The sequence below is a fragment of the Mobula birostris genome, chromosome 9, assembly GCF_030028105.1.
Source record: "Mobula birostris isolate sMobBir1 chromosome 9, sMobBir1.hap1, whole genome shotgun sequence".
Lineage (NCBI taxonomy): Eukaryota > Metazoa > Chordata > Chondrichthyes > Myliobatiformes > Myliobatidae > Mobula > Mobula birostris.
Genome location: NC_092378.1, coordinates 30,368,217 through 30,388,807, shown reverse-complemented (window position 1 = coordinate 30,388,807; position 20,591 = coordinate 30,368,217). Strand labels below are relative to the sequence as shown.

At 39.2% G+C, this 20,591-nt stretch overlaps 1 protein-coding gene across 1 annotated transcript in view; it reads right to left on the bottom strand.

The window, feature by feature from the left end:
* Nucleotides 1-3,760: 3,760 nt before the first annotated feature.
* The window catches only part of foxm1 (forkhead box M1), a 31,305-nt gene continuing 14,474 nt past the window's right edge, over nucleotides 3,761-20,591 (bottom strand). The window contains exons 4-9 of the mRNA XM_072267712.1: nucleotides 20,342-20,500; nucleotides 18,989-19,117; nucleotides 18,038-18,106; nucleotides 16,512-16,569; nucleotides 14,966-15,162; nucleotides 3,761-8,064 (exon numbers count right to left, since the gene is read on the bottom strand). Of these exons, the coding sequence (XP_072123813.1) occupies nucleotides 7,201-8,064; nucleotides 14,966-15,162; nucleotides 16,512-16,569; nucleotides 18,038-18,106; nucleotides 18,989-19,117; nucleotides 20,342-20,500 (1,476 nt within the window). The 3' untranslated portion in view covers nucleotides 3,761-7,200. The remainder of the gene's footprint in view (nucleotides 8,065-14,965; nucleotides 15,163-16,511; nucleotides 16,570-18,037; nucleotides 18,107-18,988; nucleotides 19,118-20,341; nucleotides 20,501-20,591) is intronic.

The window sequence follows — 20,591 nt, the reverse complement described above, 5'->3', positions numbered from 1 at the left end:
TTGTCAGAATGCTAGGTTACCTGGTTCCATCAGGATCACTGTGTGTTCTTGTGGTTTGATAAAGTGTGTTCACAACAGTTCAATGCAAAGAAAGGCTACTTCAATGGAAAATAACTAGCATTAATTAATATGTCTTGGAAGCCTGAGATTTTTTTCCTCTCTCAGTCATGACCAGAAGTATTCTTCTTTACAAGGAGCACAAATACCACCAAATGGTGTATATTTCTGTAACCGCAGAAATGCGCAATTTCAAACGTACAAAAATTGTACATAAAAATAACTTTTATTGGTATTTCACAGCCACAAAATATTCTGTTAACGAAATACATTTGATAGGCAAAATAACAAAATATTCTTTAAACGATAAAATAATAATAGTTGGTGTAGAGCTAGACTCCGGTAGGTTGAATCATAAAACGCAAGCATTTCAGAAGGCAAGTGTTTAACTTCAAGAGGGTTAGATTACATGTCAAATGCTCTTATAACTCACTCTGTGAACATGCACATAGCCCTAGATTTTGTGCATGCATATTCCAAGTATGAGTTTCAACAAAATCCAGTGTTGCTTTGGAGACATTGGATCATAGACTTGCAAGTTTGTCTTGTGAGATGTTGGGGTTGCCTTATGAAGAGAGATTCAGTAAGACCGGACCATAGACACAGGACTTAGAATGAAAGGAAATCTCATTGGAACTTCTTGTGTACACCATCAGTCATGGATTTTTTTCATTGGCGGCTATAATATACTGGTTACTTGGTGATACAAGGACTTCCAGTCAGCAAGATTACTAGGGCCACAATTTAGACATTTCTACTCTTCCTTTGCCTCAGGGATGGAGAGAATTGATGCTGAGAGGGGATAAGAGACACCATTGCAGGAAGAGGGGTCAGACATTTAGAAATGAAATGAAGAGAAATTCTTTACTTGGAGTGCTGTATAATCTTTGGCTATTGTAGTCCGAGTGCTCTAGGTGGTAGTTACATAAATTTAAGACATGTAAATCTTATACACAAAGAATCCAGGGGATTAGGAAAGTGGATTTGAGGAATAGATCATATTGAATAGGAGAGTAGGCTGACGGGGCCACACAGCCTTCATCTGTGCTGTTAAATTCTGTGGTTTTTAATGTTACAGAAATATCATTGTTAAATAGACCACAGAGGAAGAAATGCTACAAGGAACAATTACTTTATAAATAATTCTGACAACTGCAATTTAACTTACCCTTTTATATTTTCTGGGGGGATTATATTTCCATGGATGTCAATTGGGGGCATTCTGTTTTCACTCTTCATCTTTAACTTCCTATAATGTTCCTGCTCTTTTTCCAACAAAGTAATTGCCTTTTTCTTCCCCTGTAAATCAATGTACAGGTTGCCACAGGAAAGAAATTGCAACCAAGTGTTCTCCCTCATTCTTGAAAGAGGTGGAATGGATATTGGATATAGTGAAGCAATCAGTTTAGGAAAACATCTTTGGTCAATATTTGCATGATGTTCAAGATTTTGGGAGACATAACATCTCCAGGTGTTACTGTTGTACTCTCTGTCAGTCCTGTCAGGGAAGATGGGAACAAAGCTTCCGATATATAGCCAACCTTGATAGCTTGGTGAGGGACAGATACGCTGCAGAGATGCATTCAACCTCCGGAAGAACTCAGCTACCACATCTTTTTGTGGAGGTGAATGCAATGCGAGTCTTTGCTCTGCCCTAGGGTAAAATCCAGTCAATTTTACATGCTTATCTGGGAACAGATATTCTCTCTCTGCACGTGTAGGCAGTTTTGCATTTGATGTCGAGTACTTGTCACGTGGCTTCCAGGAAGGCAGGATCTGTAACATTTGGAAAGAACTCTGGTCAGAGTGGGATAAAGGAATAAAGTGACATTTGGCTGGGAGCTCAAGTCGTGCCTTGTCTCTTCCATTTCTCTGCTCAGTCTGCCTTGTCCTGAAGGTATCTTCAACTCACAGCCTAGCAGAGTAAAAGGGATTTTGACCAAAGGAAAATGAAAAAGCTGACTAGGTGAAGTTAACTATCAGCAACCTTAGGGGGAAAAAAACCTTTGGCATAGTAGTAAATGGAAATTGTATTGGTGCACGTTTAACACTACACATTGTCCATTTCGTCTAGGGCAGATAGACCATCATACTCAAGCTAGTTTACTCTAGGCACATACACCACCATACACTGTCCACTGTTTACACCAGGTCACATATGCCACCAGTCACTATCACTGTTAACAGTGGTGCACGTTGTCTGGTTAATTATTAAGACCTATTCTCTTAACCTACATTTTACTCTTGGGGGGATAATGATTTTAATTAAGCATGGTCAGTGCCCATTACTGAAGGTTATATAGTGACTCTGTTCAGTTGTTCAGTCTTTCTGCAAGGTAATACAGTTGAAAAAAAATTACCCTGTAATTTGGAAGGCATTTATAAAGCTTCTCTTTTGCTTTTCGCCCCTCCCTCTCTCTTATTCCAGCATAGATGGCTTTCATTTCCTCTCAGCACCATGCTTCCTTGTAACTTTCATCAGGTTCTGTTTCCCGAGTGCTAAAAATGGCAGCAGAGTGTTGCTTAGTGACCTGGAGATGTGTGATGTCACAAAATGATGTTACTCATCACTGCTCAGAGAGTGTCAGAGGTGAGCAAACATGTACAATTCCTCTTTGATACTTCCAGAACATGAGCAGGGATGATAACTTGCTAAGTTGAATTTCATTCCTATTCCTTCACTTCTAGACAAGGCAGAGTCCTGGTGCAATTTCCTCTACCTGGTGCTATCAGAATCACATCAGAAGTAAATGGATTTTTTAAATTGTCAAGAGGCTCTTAAAAATACAAGGCAAATATGACACTGGGTTAATTTAAAACCAGCATTCTGAAGACTAGTCTTTGAAGCCAAAATGAAATGCAAAGGAGCCTAACCTAAACTTTGTACTTCCATTGGAAGCACCATTACTGCTTCCAGATTGGATCATACATTGCAGCTGTCTGGATATGATATTAAATTCTATAACTTCAGATAATTGCTTTATATCAAAACTGAGCTGTACATCTATAATAATTGATTTGGCTTTTCCATTACTTCTACAGCTCTGCATTTCCACAACTTTAATGTTCATTTGTGTTCGCATTCTTTAACTATCCTTATTTCATAGCTTTCATGTTGTTTTGTTCATGATTTTTCTCTTGCTCTAACTGACTTGATTAACTCAACAAGTCATTTACACCTTCCCACAGCATTTCTGGGCTCATCTTCGAGATGTTCCCTCTGTCCTATCCATCCCTCCCTACCCTTTTTGCAACTTAAAACAAAATTAGTATCTCCCTTTCCATGTTCTGACAATGGATCTTTAACCCAAAACATTAACTCTGTTCCTCTTCCTACAGACCTACTGAGTTGTTGTTCCTTTGTGGTGTATTGGGTAGCAACCGTTTCTTTAGCATTTTTCTATTTTACACTCGATGCTCAACCCAGCACGGATGGAAAGCGTGCAAGGAGCCAACCGTGATCACTCGCCTTGAAGTCTGGAGTGGATGCCTCTACACCAGCAGCTGGGCTACTGAGTGTTTGCCGCATTTTCTGTTTTTATTACTCATTGGTATTTTTATTTCAAGTTTCTTAATTTTAGTTCATTCTTTGGAGTGAAATTCTCCCTACAAATAGCAGAAGGTTGAAAATAGGAGCATCTTGATATTTGGAAAGAAAAGCAGAGACTCCTTGATAAAATTAAGGTAAATTACTTTATTGCCATTCCATTACTGTACAGCAGTTTATTCACCAATTACAGGATTGTTAGCACATCCAATGTCACAATGAACTGCTTATACTTCTATAAGAAGCCCAGGGCACAGACTGTTTTCTTTCTATTAAGGTGCATTGACTGAGCCTGGAGTATATACAAGCAATATAATATGAAATATTTACAAAGACTGCGTTGGAAAACACTGTATAGTTCATAATTTACAACTATTGTTGCTGTTGCATGATCTGTTGACTCAGTTGTGAGAATGTTTGGCCAAAGTTATTGATATTGCATATTCTGGTCTGCACTTACAGAAAGAGAGGAGTTAACAGTAGTTCACTGATATTTTGGGATGCAAAGCGGGAACAGATTACAATTATTTTTAAAAAGCGTGCGCGCGCGCGCGCACACACACACACACACACACACACATGCATCTACTGTTCAATGTGATCCTTAAATAAATGGACACTTTCAATTAGTTAACCACTGATATCGGTGCACATACCTTGATCACATACATAGGTACTCAAAGGAAAAATGTAACCAATAGTGTTGCTGACTGGTTGATACAAACAATTAACACAATCTTAAAATGGTTTTGATCCTGATATCACTGTCTTGATCAACTACAAAAGCAAAACCTAACTATCCCGTGTTATGAACTCTCTCAGCACGTGGAAAGAAAAAAAAAATGCAGATGTGAAAAACTTTCCCCTCAAAAAATTATTTCTAAAAGGGTATTTTTAAATGCAATATATTCCTTTTCAATCAGGTGTCCCATTAAATTTAAAAACTCTAGATAAATACAACATGCTGATTGTTTGCAATGCACGTACTTTGCACTGCTACAATGAAACCTTTGTATATATGTCTAATTTTGGAAAAAGATTTTATGGTGCACAATACTGGGAAATGTACAAGATCTGCAAACAGTGAACATGCAGAAAAGAAATTCAGTTTAGTTATGAGATTTGCAGGGCTCTCTCTTTCTCTATAATATATACAGAGAAGAAATAGGCAATGTCAAGAAGCAGGTGCTTAGCTTAACATTTAAACCAAAGAATGGAATACCACATGAAGAAGTGCAAGGCAGGGCAATGCCAGGGGGTGAAGAAGATCAGTGCTTTAATTTTACTCAAGAAGTAGCAAGGGAGGCCGGGAGACAGGTGGTATTAAAATATAACGTAATCCATAAATGGATACATAATCAATATATGGATGGCAGTTTGGTGGGTTTGGACTGCATGTTGTCAAAAGCATTAAGCATGAAAAAGGTTGCTGTCTTGAAAGTACAGACTGTCACACTGTGGTAGTAATAATAGGTACCAGGATCTAAGGGAGACGTTGCTGGCCATATTTAATAATGGTGAGAAAGAAGGAAGATTATGAATGAAGTGGGTACATTGATCAAAGTAAATAGGTTGAGATTTGAAAAGTGATGACCAATAAAATTTTCTAATAAGCAGATAAACAGTGAAAGATTGGTTTGAAAGGTGGTTCCTTGAATCAGCATGGCTGATGTAATACGTTAAAATTTTGCATCATTCTTCACTAAGCAGGATGTTGTCAATTATCATTGTCAATTGACCAAAAAAAACTTGAAATTGAATACAAATATTCAAAATGCAATTTCTTAAAAGGGTGGAAGATACAAAATTTTACCTGGTCCAAATAGGGGCAAATCCTAGTTTGCTGAGGAAAATAGGGAGGTGTAAATAGCAGATACTCTGACCACATCATCCAATCCTCCTTGGATATGGGAATAGTGCTTGTGGATGAGAGGATGCAAATGTTAAAAAAGGGATAAATCTACAAGACAGATAGTCTGGAGAACATAATCTAATTTATTTGGGAAAACAGATTAATTACTGACAGCCAACATATATAATGAAAAGCAAGTCACATCTGATAAACGTGATTGGAATCATTCAATCAATTAGCAGAGTCATTGTTGAGGGTGAGAGTCCCTCTCGAAGACTTGCATTCATGCACGCAAATGTCAACCACTGAACTGCTTTATAAAATGATTTAGAAAAATCACAAGGCAGTTCCTCATACTAAACCCATGTTAGAGGCCACAAGAACAATCCAGGATGAGAAAATACTTGAATACTTCAGCCAAGATAAAGTACGTTCCATTTGGCAAGTGGGAGAGTAATGAGCAGTTGATTTCAAAAGGAGGCTGCAGGTCAAGTCTCATAGAGAACCTTGACCTCAAATCCCTTGTACAACAATGCCACCTGTCTTCAGGGATACCTCGAGCTGCTCTTGTACAGTGCTCCATGAATTAATCTAAATTATTGACTGTTAAAATGTTTAATAGCAAAATATTGTTTACATTTCACCAGTTTAATCTGAACCACATCACACATTTAAAACAGAATTCCAATGATGCGTACTCAAGCCATAGTTTAAACGTTTATACAAGATCATTTATAAGCCAGGCACACGCAATTCTCTTCTCCAATCAAGAAGGGATGATCTTGGTATTGTGAGCAGATACTGAATAATCTGAAATGAGAATCTCACACACTTATTAAATTTTGCTTTCCTCCTAGAAAGAAACTGTAAATTCAGTCTAAAATAATGGAAAATCTGAAACCCACCCTGATCACCAATCTAAGCCCAGAACATTAACATCAGATACTGATAGATGTCAAGGCTCTTTTGTTAATACTGTAAAAACAACTGGAACTGAACGTAATCAGCTATTAACATCAGTCTCTGAGATACAGATAACTCACACAAACACTGATCAACTATAACTTGTCAGCATTATCTCAAATCTTACAAATCAGACATTAACCCTCAACTCAGAACTTCACCGAAACCAAGGAGGTCATTGCTCATCCCGCCTGAACCCTTTTTATTAAAAGGCTTCCATTTCCCTTATACATTTTCATTATATTTTAATAGTGTATTTACAAACACTATATACAAAAGTTTGACATCCCCTGAGAGGCATCTAATATCAAGAAAGACAGCAGTATCAGAAAGTATGGTGGACAGCCACAGAACGCAATGCTAGAAAAGTCACAAGGCCATTTGAAAGTGGCCCATGGTCCTGGTGTCTATAAAGGCAAAGCAGCATTAAACATATCACAATCATACATCAAAAATATTACTTTATGTGAACTGCTCTATGGACATGTGCAAAAGATAGTACACAGGTAACAATGAACAGTGATTAATCAAGTTACAGTAAGCACAGCCCAGATAGGAAAAGAACCAAGTATTTACAGATCAGGGCACTGGAAATCAAAGCTGGAAATCAAATCAATGAACCAATATTTTGCTAGTAGAGTCTACTACTAGCATTTAGAGTCTAGTAGAGGCAGATTTTTCTAAATTTTAAGTTGTTAATCGAACCAGCTTGAAGTTAAAATGGTTCCAATTATGAAGAAGCTATTTAAACAGCAAGATCCTCTGTCCATCACAAACCTAGTTATCTCAAATCTGGGATTAGTGTTGACAAACTCATGTTTCCGAGTTCATAGTCCTCCTCCTCTAGGCCTGTGAAGCTGATGTCCAGCAATATTTTACTGAGGCTGTCATTGAGGGTGTCTAAGACCAATCCTTCAGTCAGAGATCTGTTTATTGAGGTGTTACCGTTTGCATTTACTTGAAGCCTTCGGGAACATTTGTCCTCCAGAAGGGGGGAGGAACTTGCCTCTGGCACAAGGTCCTTAAGTGGAGAGTTTAATAGCTCACGCGGTGATTCAAAGAGACCAAATTCCTTATACGGTGTACTGCTGAGACTCAGGTAGCCTGTGTTATTCTGTAGTGGTGTAAGGTAGGAACGAAGAGGTGTCCTCACAGGACTGAACTCAAATAAACTGTCATCTTTTTTCAAAGGGGTCAATGCAATCTTCCAACTATTGGCCACAGTGACTGGAGAGCTTCTACTGGCGCTTTTACTGGGCGTGGAGGAGGCTGGCAGATCATGGGCCTTCTCCTTAATAGGCGTTTTGAAGTTATAATCCATGGCGTTGCTGGAAACATTTGGGCATTGGTCCAGGTTTTGAGATTCATGGAATGCTGACATATCTGATACAAGTCCTGAATCCAATCCAGTCTCTGCTACAGGTTCACTGACTTCTGGGAACAAGAGAACAGGCTCCTCCACAGGCTGAAGGATGTGCTTCTGTTTCCGCCTGGAGCCACTCTCCTTGGACACTTCGCAGAGTTTGGCTGCTGCAGAACTTTCATGTTCTTCACTCACAGGTGGAGTTGCCTGAACCAGGAGTGGATTCTCAGAGTGCTTTAGTGAAGTCGAAGGTTGATTACAGCTCACCATATCATTTGTTACCTAAACATAATACAAATTAAGTCAATTACTTCAGAAGCATTCATGCTGAAGGATAGCACTGGAACAATATCTTTAATGCAGAAATACACTCACCAACACTTCATAGATGTGCAATCAGTCAAAAGTGAAGAGGTTTAAATAGATAACCATCAGCTTGATTTTGTGGAAAGAAGAAAGCAGAGGGATGAGAGAGAATTTTGTTGGGCAGGGCTTGGGTGTGTGATGGTGCTTTAGTTCAGTTCAGCAAGAAGCCAAGCTACAGGCTAGATAAAGAGTCTAGCAGCACAGAGGCAGTAAAGTGGGATTATTGAGAAGTAAATTTGAATTTTGTCATGCATATGTCACATACATGTATTGTCAGACAACTGCCCCACCAATGTGTGTGGTTAATGTCACCAGGAGGCAGCGTGCAACAACTGAAGATCTTTAATTCAAGAATGAGAGAACAGTGGCCAGAGAAGCCACTGCTGACTACATAGCCAAATCTAATTGATGCTCAAGCTAAGGAGCCAACTATTTGCTTTATTCTTTTACATTATATTGACAACATCAGAAACAAGCCAGAGTTTATGCTTCACATGAGTGTCTCTCACTAACAACCTCAAACACATACTTTAGATAGGCTGTAATTACTCACCTTGATCACATTATCTTTGAAAGCCACTGTCCCACTTCTAATCTCCAGTCACTGCGAGTATTTTAATCTCCCATCTTAGATGGAACTTGATATCCTCCAGCTAGATTTCTTCATCTACTGTAGCACCAAAACTGCCATGATCAACATTGGCATCCAATGTGATTGTGAAAATGATAATCTATTTCCCCTTGCCTCTAATACATTTGTAACCTTTAACTTGATTGACTACTTCATCCTCCTCCCATGGATCTGACTGGGAGCATAATTGCGTGGTTCCATGCACACCTTATCCACATAAACAGCAATTGCTTCCTTTTGTGAACTTGCAAAGTTAAGTCTGCTGTCCCCCAGGACCTATCCATGGCATTTTCAATTTCTCAGCAGCAGTCTTCTCCAAAAATATCCAAAACCACAATAGTTTCCATAGACATACTGAGCACAGACAGATCAACCTCACTAAAAACTCTCTCGACCACTCTATAATCTTCCTACTTATGTACCAGTACGACATGAGCCCAAAGTTTCCTTCTATTAAATACAGGAGCATGGAAGCATCGTCTTGAACAGCCACACAAACTTAACTGACTCCTTAATAGTTCCTGTTATTGTTTTATATTGAACCAGACTATTCACAACCTGGATATCATATTTGACCCAGAGAGGAGATGCAAACTATAGACCATTTTGTCACCAAGATCAGCTATCTCAGCCTTCAAAAACCTCTTCCAAGTCTACTTCTGCATTAGCTCATGTGTTATTCATCCTTTGCCTCTAGACTATTCCTGTGCAATTCTGATTGGTTTCCCTTGCTGCCTCCACAAACAAGGTCAAATTATTCTGCCTATGATCCAATTAATACAAAGTCAAATTCATCAAATTACTTTAATCTTGTATCTCCTGGATAAGTAATACGTTAATTTAAAATTATTATTGTCTTTGATCCTTTCATGACAGTGACTTGTCTATTTCTGTTTCTCCTTCAGCATTAAAAACCCTCTATTATATCTACTTGCCTCTGATTGTAGAAAGACCTTGGATTCTAATTCCCTCCCTGAAGCTCTCCACTTCTCTTCCCTTTTTTAAGATGCTTCTTAATCCTCTCTCTTGGTTCAAGGTTGTAATAATTTGCCTAACTAGCACCTGTCTGGCTCTGCTAGTCAATTTTTATTTAATGATGACCCCGCAAAGTGCCTTGGGATGCTTAGCTATATTAAAGAACAACATATTCCTTGATCTAGCTTTGACATATGATAGCAATATAAAAAGGTAATTAGTGGTAAGTTTTGAAGCAGTTTATCTTTGTCTTTTAATAGATAAAAATAGCAGTCCAGATTTTCAACTTGAATGTTGGCTGATCCTCAAAGAAATGTTGGCTTTTTTTCTACATGTCTGATAGGAGCTGCTGCACTCCTACTGGGACTATAGCTGAGGAGTACAAACTTATAACGTAGAACAGGGACAGGGTCTTCAGTCCACAATGTTGTGCCGAACTACAAACGTAATTAAGTTAGTAACTAAACTAATCTCTTCTGCCTACACAATGTCCCCATCTTTCCTTTTTCCTCACATTCATGTGGCTACCTAGATGTCCCTGATGTATCTGCCTCTACCACCACCCCAGGCAGAGCTTTCCAGGCACCCACAACTCACCGTGTAAAAATCTTGCCCCTCACATCTCCTTTAAAATTACCCCTTCACTTTAAATGCATGCCGTCCAGTATCAGACATTTCAACCCTTGTTAAAAGATATTGTCTGTCTACTCTGTATATGGCTACGGCTCTCAAATCTAATACACCTTTATCAGATCTCCACTCAGCCTCCGCTGTTCCAGAGAAAATAATCCAAGTTTATCCAACGTCTTGATATAACACATGCCCTGTAATCTGGGGAACATCCTGGTAAACCTTTTCTGCACCCTCCTCAAAGCCTCTATATCCTTCTTACAATGGGGGGGGGGGGGCAATCAGAATGGTATATAATACTCCCGATGAGGCTTAGAGTTTTATAAAGCTGCAGCGTAACTTGCTGACTTTTGAACTCAATGCCTCAACTAATAAAGGCAAGCATGTCATATATCTTCTTAACCACCCCACCAACCTGTGTAGCCACTTTCAAGGAGCTATGAACTTGGACCCCAAAATCCCTCTGCTCACCACCACTTAAGGATCTTGCCCTTAACAGTGTAATGTCTCTATACATTTGACCTGCCAAGGTGCAACTCTTCACATTTGGCTGAACTAAACCCAATTTGCCTTTTCTCTGCCCAAATCTGCAATTGATGTATATCCTGTTGTATTTTTTAACCATTCTTCTACACTACCCTTAACACCACCGATCTTTATATAATCTGCGAAATTACCAACCCACCCATCTATATTTTCATTCAGGTCATTTACATACATCACAAACAGCAGAGGTCCCATTACAGGTCCCAGTGCAACACCACTAATCACTGACTCCAGCTAAAACAAGTCCCTCAATCACTACCCTCTGCCTCCTACGGGCAAGCCAGTTCTAAATCCAAATGGCAATTCACCATTGATCCCATGCATCTTAACCTTCTTGATGAGCCTCCCATGAGGAACCTTGTCTGGCACCTTACTAACATCCATGTAGACAATATCCATAGCTCTTCCTTCATCAAACATCTTTGCCAAGATACATCTTAGCCTGCACCAACGCAAGCTGATTCTCTTTAATTAGGCCATGGTTTTCCAAATTCTCATGAATCCTCTCTCTAATAATTCTCTCCAGTAACTTCCTTACCACTGACATGAGACTCACCAGTCTGTAGTTTACAGGACTATCCCTGGTTCCCTTCTTGAATGATGAAACAATATTGGCCAGTCCTCTGGGACCTTGCCTGTGGCTAGAGAGGACATGAAAATATTGATCAAGGCCCCAAACTATTACAGGGCAAGATCTGTGCCCAGGTCTATATTATCGTACCAAAAAATAACTGCCTTTCGCTTTTTCTCCCCCTTATGGTAACAGTGGTTAAATGGTCGATAACCAGAGATTATAAACTAGCATACCTCAAGTCTATCCAAAAGCAGCTTTTGGCTAATTTGCAGAGAACAATTGATTTAAGTTACCCTGAATGTACTTGCACTCTATAGTCAAAATTAACAAATAACTAGTTCGCCTGAAGTGTGCCCTCTGCTGAGTACCAAGATTCACTTTCCTTTTCATTTTTAAAATCAGGAAGAAATACAACACCTCCTGCTTGCTCTGTCTCATAGAATTTGAATAAATGAAGGAGAATTGCTGATTGAAACGATTCAATTGAGGTGATATAATATGGAAGTTTTAGCAATGTATAAATCCAAAACACTGTTTCAAGATAAAGAAGAGAACAGGGGCAAGGTCACAAAGAACCATTTTGCACAAACATGCAGCAAACAATTCAGGGTTCTCCTTCGTAGTTTGGGGTGTATGTTCTAAAAAATTATTTGAGAAGCAGATGAAATAATGGTTGGTTATGACGGCCGGGGGAGGCGGGGGGAGGGGTTGGGAAAGAGATTGAACGTTATCTGTATGGTCCAAATTTCCTTACTTTCCTGCTCAATTATAACTACCTTATGGTTACAGTGAAAAGGATGGAAACGCTCGCTTTCAAGGACAATGGTGAGTTGAATGGTTGGTGTCAGAAGTTGAGGATATGTTACATAATCCAGCTAAAATCAAAAGACAAGAGAAAATCTGCAGATGCTGGAAATCAAAGTAACACTCACAAAATGCTGGAGGAACTCAGCATGCCAGGCAGCATCTATGGAAAAGAGTAAACAGTCAACGTTTTGGGCTGAGGTCCTAATGAGGGGTCAACTGTTTACTCTTTTCCATAGATGCTGCCTGGCCTGCTGTGTTCCCCCAGCATTTTGTGTGTGCCCAAGAAGAATAATGTGAGCTGCCTTAATGACTGTCGCCCGGTAGCATTCATATCTACAGTGATGAAATACTGAGGCATTTAGAGGTTGGTTATGACCAGACTGAACTCCTGCCTCAGCAAGGACCTGGACCCATTGCAATTTACCTATCGCCACAACAGGCCCACGGCAGACACAATCTCAATGACTCTCCACATGGCTTTAGACCACCTGGACAATACAAACATCTATGCCAGATGCTGTTCCTCGACTACAGCTCAGAATTTAACACCATCATTCCCACAATCCTGAGTGTGAAGTTACAGAACCTGGGCCTCTGTACCTCCATCTGCAATTGGATCCTCGACTTCCTAAACGGAAGACCACAATCTGTGCAGATTGGTGATAACATCTCCTCCTTGCTGACGATCAACACTAGTGCACCTCAGGGGTGTGTGCTTAGCCTACTACTCTACTCTCTCTATACCCATGACTGTGTGACTAGGCACAGCTCAAATACCATCTATAAATTTGCTGATGATATAACCATTGTTGGCAGCATCTCAGATGATGACGAGAGGGTGTACAGGAGTGAGATATGCTAACTAGTGGAGTAGTGTCACAGCAACAACCTGGCACTCAACGTCAGTAAGACAAAAGAGCTGATTGTGAACTCCAGGAAGAGTAAGACAAAGGAACACATACCAATCCTCTCAGAGGGATCAGAAGTGGAGAAAGTGAGCAGTATCAAGTTCCTGGCTGTCAAGATCTCTGAGGACCTAACCTGGTCCCAACATATCAATGCAGTTATAAAGAAGGCAAGACAGTGACTATACTTTATTAGGAGTTTGAAGAGATTTGGTATGACAACAAATACACTCAAAAACTTCTATAGATGTACCGTAGAGAGCATTCTGACAGGCTGCATCACTGTCTGATATTGGGGTGGGGTGGTGGCTACTGCACAGGACAGAAAGAAGCTGCAGAGGGTCGTAGGTTTAGTCAGCTCCATCTTGGGTACAGCCTACAAAGTACCCAGGACATCTTCAGGGAGCGGTGTCTCAGAAAGGCAGCGTCCATTATTAAGGACCTCCAGCACCCAGGGCATGCCCTTTTCTCACTGTTACCATCAGGTAGGAGGTACAGAAGCCTGAAGGCACACACTCAGTGATTCAGGAACAGCTTCTTCCCCTCTGCCATTCGATTCCTAAAAGGACATTGAACCCTTGTACACTACCTCACTTTTTAATATACTGTATATTATTTGTTTTTTGCATGACTTTTAATCATCCATATGCATATACTGTAATTGATTTACTTATTTATTATTTTTATTTAATTTTTTTCTTCGATATTATGTATTGCATTGAACTGCTGCTGCTATATTAACAAATTTCACGACACATGCCAGTTATAAACCTAATTCTGATTCTGTATTACTAAAATCAAAAGATGCTTTCAAAACTCCAACGAGGGGGCAACATGAGTCTGACAGCTTTTTTAGAACAGAAGGATATAATGATTATTCACTAACTAAAATAGTCATTCAAGCAAGACTCTCACCCAACAATTTTGATAATATGATTAGAACTCCTGCAAGTGTCAAATCTAAATCTCACAAAGTAGGGACGTCAGAAAATTAGTTCCACTGTCACATGAGAGTACATTTTTCAATCTGTCCAAGGCCTTATGGCCAACAGTTTGACAAGGAACTATGTCAATTAGAAGTAGCAGCATACGTTCACTGCAATCAAAGCGAATACTATTCATTTGATAGTCTAACTGAAACCGATAGTACACAGAGGTGGATCTGTGTTCACATTCAATGAAGCTGTAGGCTTTCCTCTGGACACGAAACTCCTCATCAGCTTGGCACTTCACAGGAGGGTTGGGGTCCAAAGGACTATCTCTCACTAACAAGAAAGCAGTTGCTGCTGCACTTTTCCACTATGAGCTTACTAATCACACACCCTGGAAATCATGGTGGACAGGCCATTATTGTAATTTGCACACCAGGATTTAAAAGCATAAGCCACCCTCTAATATTAGTGAGCAAGGCCAGAAACCTCCAGAGATCAAGCAATGTATCAGTCAAGGTTAGCCATTCCCAGAAGAATAATGTTCAAATGCAGTTTTAGTACAGAGGGAAATCGCTGGAATGGCCGTGAAATTACTTCTATTTTTGAGAGATGTTAGTGGTCCTGTTAGCAGGATTCATAGCTGAGAATGTAGGCCTCTACAATATAGTAAACAGTAGTGAAGGAGGAGTTGTGATCCAGTTACTGTGATTTAAAGCCACAACCATACATAACTTGAAATGCTGACAGTTTATAACTCAAAGATGCTTCCAATGATCTCAGATTAGGAAGTGTATCAAAGGATCACAGAAAAGCTTGCCTTTGGCGCAATCCGGACACGTTTGCGTTTCCTGGCCATCTCACTGCTGGTGGTGGAGGAAGGATGCCCCTGCATTCCAGGCAGAGTTATCTGAGCCGATGACTGTAAGATTAAGGGAGAGGTGACTGGCAGCTGAATGGGCACCAGGTAGGAGTCCGTCCGAGGCAACAGGGGTTTCATTTTTCTCATATTCACTTCTGCGCAAAGAAAACACTTTATGAAGCAGTTTCATTACTTTAAAGCACAACGACACATTTCCTCTTGCAATCAGTAAATAACACTGAGCTACATTGTGATGACCAAATCGGTTTAGCTGAAAGACACTGTAAAATTTAAGTAAGGACTCTCTCTATTTTGATGCTATATATATGTTGGGCCCTGCTTTACTACATTCTGTCCTACCCAAAGCTACCTCCACATTAAATACCCTCTACTCTCTGGTAGAATCCAATGCCTTATGGACATAAATCTCTCCAAAGTTTTGTCAATAAACCTTGCAAATGCTGCTTTCAATACTACAATGGTTGGCTCCTTTCGACAATTGTAGAAGGCTTCAACAGTAGTCACTTGCTATTATACAAGCAAAGATGGTGTTATTGGCCTGTTGAGATGTGGTGTTAGAATAAGTAACGAGTGGCACACAGAAGTATTCCACTATGTATTTTCTTTCCTGGTATTTGTGCTTACTTCCTTGAAAATCAAACAAAGAGTGAACATGAAGAGTGGCATTCTCTTATACCTTGGGGGTGTAAGTGCACACACCAATGCGTTACACTTTGGGTGGGACTTACATGGTGAGCGGTAGGGTACTGAGAGGTGGGGTAGAACAGAAGGATCTGGGAATACAGATCAATATTTCCTGGAAAGTGACCTCACAAATAGGGTCGTAAAGAGAGCTTTTGGCACATTGGCTTTCATAAATGTAAGCATTGAGTCCAGGAGTTCGGATGTTATGTTGAAGTTGCACAAAATGTTGGTGAGGATGAATTTGGAGTATCGTGCACAGTTCTGGTTACCCACCTATAGAAATCAATAAGATTGAAAGAGTGCAGAGAACATTTCTCTGGGGTGCCACATTAGCACAACAATATTATAGCTTGGGACATCAAAGTTCAGAGTTAAATTCCAGCATCACCTGTAAGGAGTCTGTGTGTCCATCCCGTGGAATGCGTGCGTTTCTTCTAAGTGCTCTGGTTTTCTCCCACATTCCAAAAATGTACCAGTTAGTACGTTAATTGGCCATTGTAAATTGTCCTGTGATTGGGCTAGGGTTAAATCTGGGGTTGCAGGGCGGCACAGCGAAAAGAACTGGAAGAGCCTATTCTGCGCTGAATCTCAAAGTATCCAAGAATGTATGTAAAAGAAATTCGATAAGTACATGGATGGGAAGGTTGTGGATGGCTATTGACCAGGTGCAGGTTGATGAGACTATGCAGTTTAATACTTTGGCATGGACTAGATGGGCCAAGTGACCTGTTTCTGTTCTGTAACGTTCTATGACTCTATAACTTTATTCATATTCTGAAATACTTGCATTTTTACTCACCTGAGCTGACAGCTACATTACTCATTGGCATCTCTGTGCTGCTGGATCGTTTTTGTTGCTAAAAATCAAACAAATTTAGAAAGATTAAACTGGGTGCATTTTCATATTTGCATTCCATTTGTCCACACCCAAAAAGGAAGATTTAAAATTCCCAACCATACAAAATTAAATTAACAGTAGATTGCAGATTGAAAATATATTTGTACAATACAGATGGTAAAGGCATAGATCTAGATTATTTGGATCTCCTGAAGGGCAGTATGATGAGCAATCGATGGCAAAACAACTATATCAAATGTCTTGCAATTTCAGCATTGTATGCTCAGGCACCTCGTTTCTGTGTTGCTTTTCTGACCAAGATCATGTCTTTTTCTTTGTAGTTGCCGATCCAGGTAAGACAGGCAGCAAATAGGGCAGAGATTCACCGCAGGAACCTTTATGTGTAAAATGCTAATGAAATGCAGCATCAGTTGAGCATGCTGGCATCATTCTTTCAATAAGTTAAAGTTTAGAGTAGCAAGCACTTGGAAAACTGGACTTCAAAAAAGCTTCAATTATGCACTGTGAAAAGGTAGCCTTTTCCCAATCAAAAGGTCTCATTGTACAGCATCTGGTTAACTGTTGTCATTTCATAGGCATTCAAAATGTTAAATGAACGTGTAATTAGTTTTTTTGAAAAAAAGGCTTGCAACTGCAAATGCGGTACAGCCTCTCCATACAGCATTTTCCAAAACAAACGCTTCCAATAAACTGTTATTTATATAATTATGGAAGTGGCAGAGGATTGCCTTGGCTGGTTTAGAATGAGAGTGCTTTTTAATCTTAATGGAACTTTCGAGGATACTTAATTACTTGCAATGCATGGCTGAACAGGCAGTAATGATAGTGACGACTATAGCACATTTTTCCCCAGTGGTGGTTGAAGTACAATAATTTACTAATATCGCTGAAGGAAATCCCGTAAGTATTTTCTGTTACCTACAATTCTTGTGGATGTAGCCCAAAAGCTACATTGGCTTTCCTCTTTTCTCAGTTTTCTTCCTTTGAGCGGGCAATTATTCACAAGATTACATTTCCTGAATATCATTTGCTTTCCTGGACTTTTTAAACCCACTATTTATATTCTTCTTATTCAGTTTCTTATTTCTCCCTCATTTTTGTTCTCAATTCTTCCTCACCACCAGTCTCTATGGTCAAACTTTTGTACTGATTCAATCAACAGCCATTTGTGATTTCCAGAGTCAGAAGGCACAAGCATTAAAATGTTGTTATCTGCTTGTAAAGATAGTTAGGTGTAACTCACGTAACATTAGAACATTCAAAAAGTCTTTTACTTCTAGCGAACTAATTAATTGGCATGGATTTTGCCATGGAAAAAAAAATTACAACTTAAGCTTAAAAACAACTGAAATACACATATCATCAGCAACCACCTTCCATTTTGTGACCCAACCAAACCAGTCAGAAAAAAATAAAAATCAGCACAGTGAGGTGGCAGAATGCCACCAAGAGCTCTTGGGTCTTACTTGTTGAAAGACCAACACAGGCGCTGCTTGGATCCATTGAATCTTGTCAGTTGGGCTGAAATCCAGGGACTGTATGAAATATCAATCAAGAACGAGAAGTATTGAACATTAAAATGCATTAAAAATGCCAACATCAGACAAGCAATGCATCTTCTGCCCGCTACTGGATATTTCTTCTTACTTTGATTAAGTCACTCAACCAAAACTTCGATAAAGACCACAAATTAAATCACCATGTGCAGTAGAAATTTGCTGTTCCGGCTCTTCACTAACTAGCATGCTCCAGTAACTGGTATCTCAGGAGTGGCTGGAATCACCCAGGATGACATCAAGTTAACTAGCACAAGCAGTAAACAAGCACCTAGCACTTACTGGATAACTGTGCTTACAGTGCATACAGCAATTTCCAAATCCTTGAGGCATCTTTAATGCCTCTCATCCAAGAATTTCCCCATCATATATTATCTAACTGTGTAATAGTCAGCTTGCTTCCATTACAACTTTCACACAGAATTGCTCGTGTGATAGTAAATATGATATTTCTAAATTCAAGAGATAAAGAATAAGCACTGAAGGATAATTATGTACAAATTTGTTCAAAGGTATTGAATAATTAATATAAAACATTCATAAGTGTATATAGCCATCAGGCACTTACAAATATATATTCATCATGGTCTGGATTTTCAAATTCATTTACTGGTAATCACAAGTGCAATTTTATAAGAGGGAAAATATTAAACATCTTCATTATCTTCACAAATGCTGAGGAAAATGTCAATGTCATCTGATCTTACTTACAACCTACCATCATGAAAGCCCAATCTGTCAATCCCTTGACCTTAGCAGTAAATGGAAGCTGCCTGTACAGATTCATTTTTGTAATGGTCAATCAGATATCTATACAACTCATCACCGAAAAAAAAATTAAAAAGCACATTGAAAACACACCTTAACAACCTGATCCAATGTCAAAAAGCGGTTCGCTTCAGCACGAATGGTCCAGTGTGATACCTTGCCATTTTGAGACGTCTGACGTATGAACATATCATGCAAAGACAGGTTGTGGCGAATAGAGTTCTGAGGAGAAAGTGAGTGCTGGTCATCAGGACAATAGTTTTATAAATGAAGAATGCATTGTTCTCAGGAAATGACATGTCAGGATTGTATTTGCTGCAATAGTTCTTACGATTTACATAATGCCCACAAGGTAATTACATGTTCTAAAATGTTTTTACAAGAGCATTATTAAACAAGCTTTGACAATTGAGTTACAGAGGGAGAGGTAACATTTGATGACAAATGTTCGGTCCACAAGATATGACAGATTTTAAAATGAGTCAAGTTAATTGGTACTTTTTGAAAAATGCGTAATAAATTTAAATTCAATATAGTTTTAACTCTATACACTCAATTTACTTTAATATGATTATAGCCTTGATTATAGAAGGGAAATCTCAGTTTCTCGGGGTTGTAGCATAATGATTGAAAGAAGCTTGAAATTGCAAGCATCTGATACCCAGCAGCATGCAACAGGGTAGATAGACCAAAGAAGCAAAACCAGGCATCCTCAGCAAGTCAGGCTGTTACCCAAGGTAGAAACTAAGTTAATGCTTCAAGTCAATGATATTGAAATATTAATACCCTATTTCCCAATTTCTAGCATAATTTTCTTTTATACTAAATTTCAAGTAGCTGTAGAATTTTTTTGTTTTGAGATAACTTAGTTTGCATTAAATTGAGCTGGAGGTGTAATAATTGAGAAATACAAAAACCAATGGTGTCAGAAAAAAAGTATTTGGATTAGGATTGTATATATGAACTTTTCAGTACTCAAGTGCTTGTGCATCAAGTTACTTGAAAGTCCTATACGTACCAAGTAACAGAGCACCTCTAAATGCTGAGAAGCAAAGAACATTTTCACCTTGTGCATATATACCTTAAAATAATTAACAATTGGACTTTAGTCATTTAACCCAAAATTTGTGCCTTGGTCCCATTTATTTTTCAGTATGTCTGTAGACTAAACTTAATTTGCCTTAATATTTATCAATTGCAACCTTTATCAGGTTTCTGTTCCCTGCCTGCAAATCCACTTGGGCTAAGATTTCCACCAAATTTGTGGCAAGTGAAGGATAATTATGCCTCATTTTGCTCAGCCTCCCCTCAAAAGATGCTGCAGCATTTGGTTGTCCTACTTCAAACAAGGAGTCTAAAGATTTACATCATAGTTATTGAACTTGCTTCCTCCCTCCATGGGGATGTGTTACTGATACAACCTTGGTGGCTTTCTTATCCACTTACTTTCCATCCTGGTTTGGCCACATGTTTGAAGTAGGGGAAATGATCCTCAATCCAGGTATAGATTTCTTTCAGCGTCATCCTCTTGCTCAGAGTACTATTTATAGCAAATTGAATCATTGCCATGTATGAATATGGAGGCCGCTCATGAATAGACTCTGTCTACATTAGAGGAAGAAACCATCAGAGAAAATACAGCCTTGCATGCAGGTTTATGTTCTGTTAACATATCAGGCACAAATGTTAGGTCCTT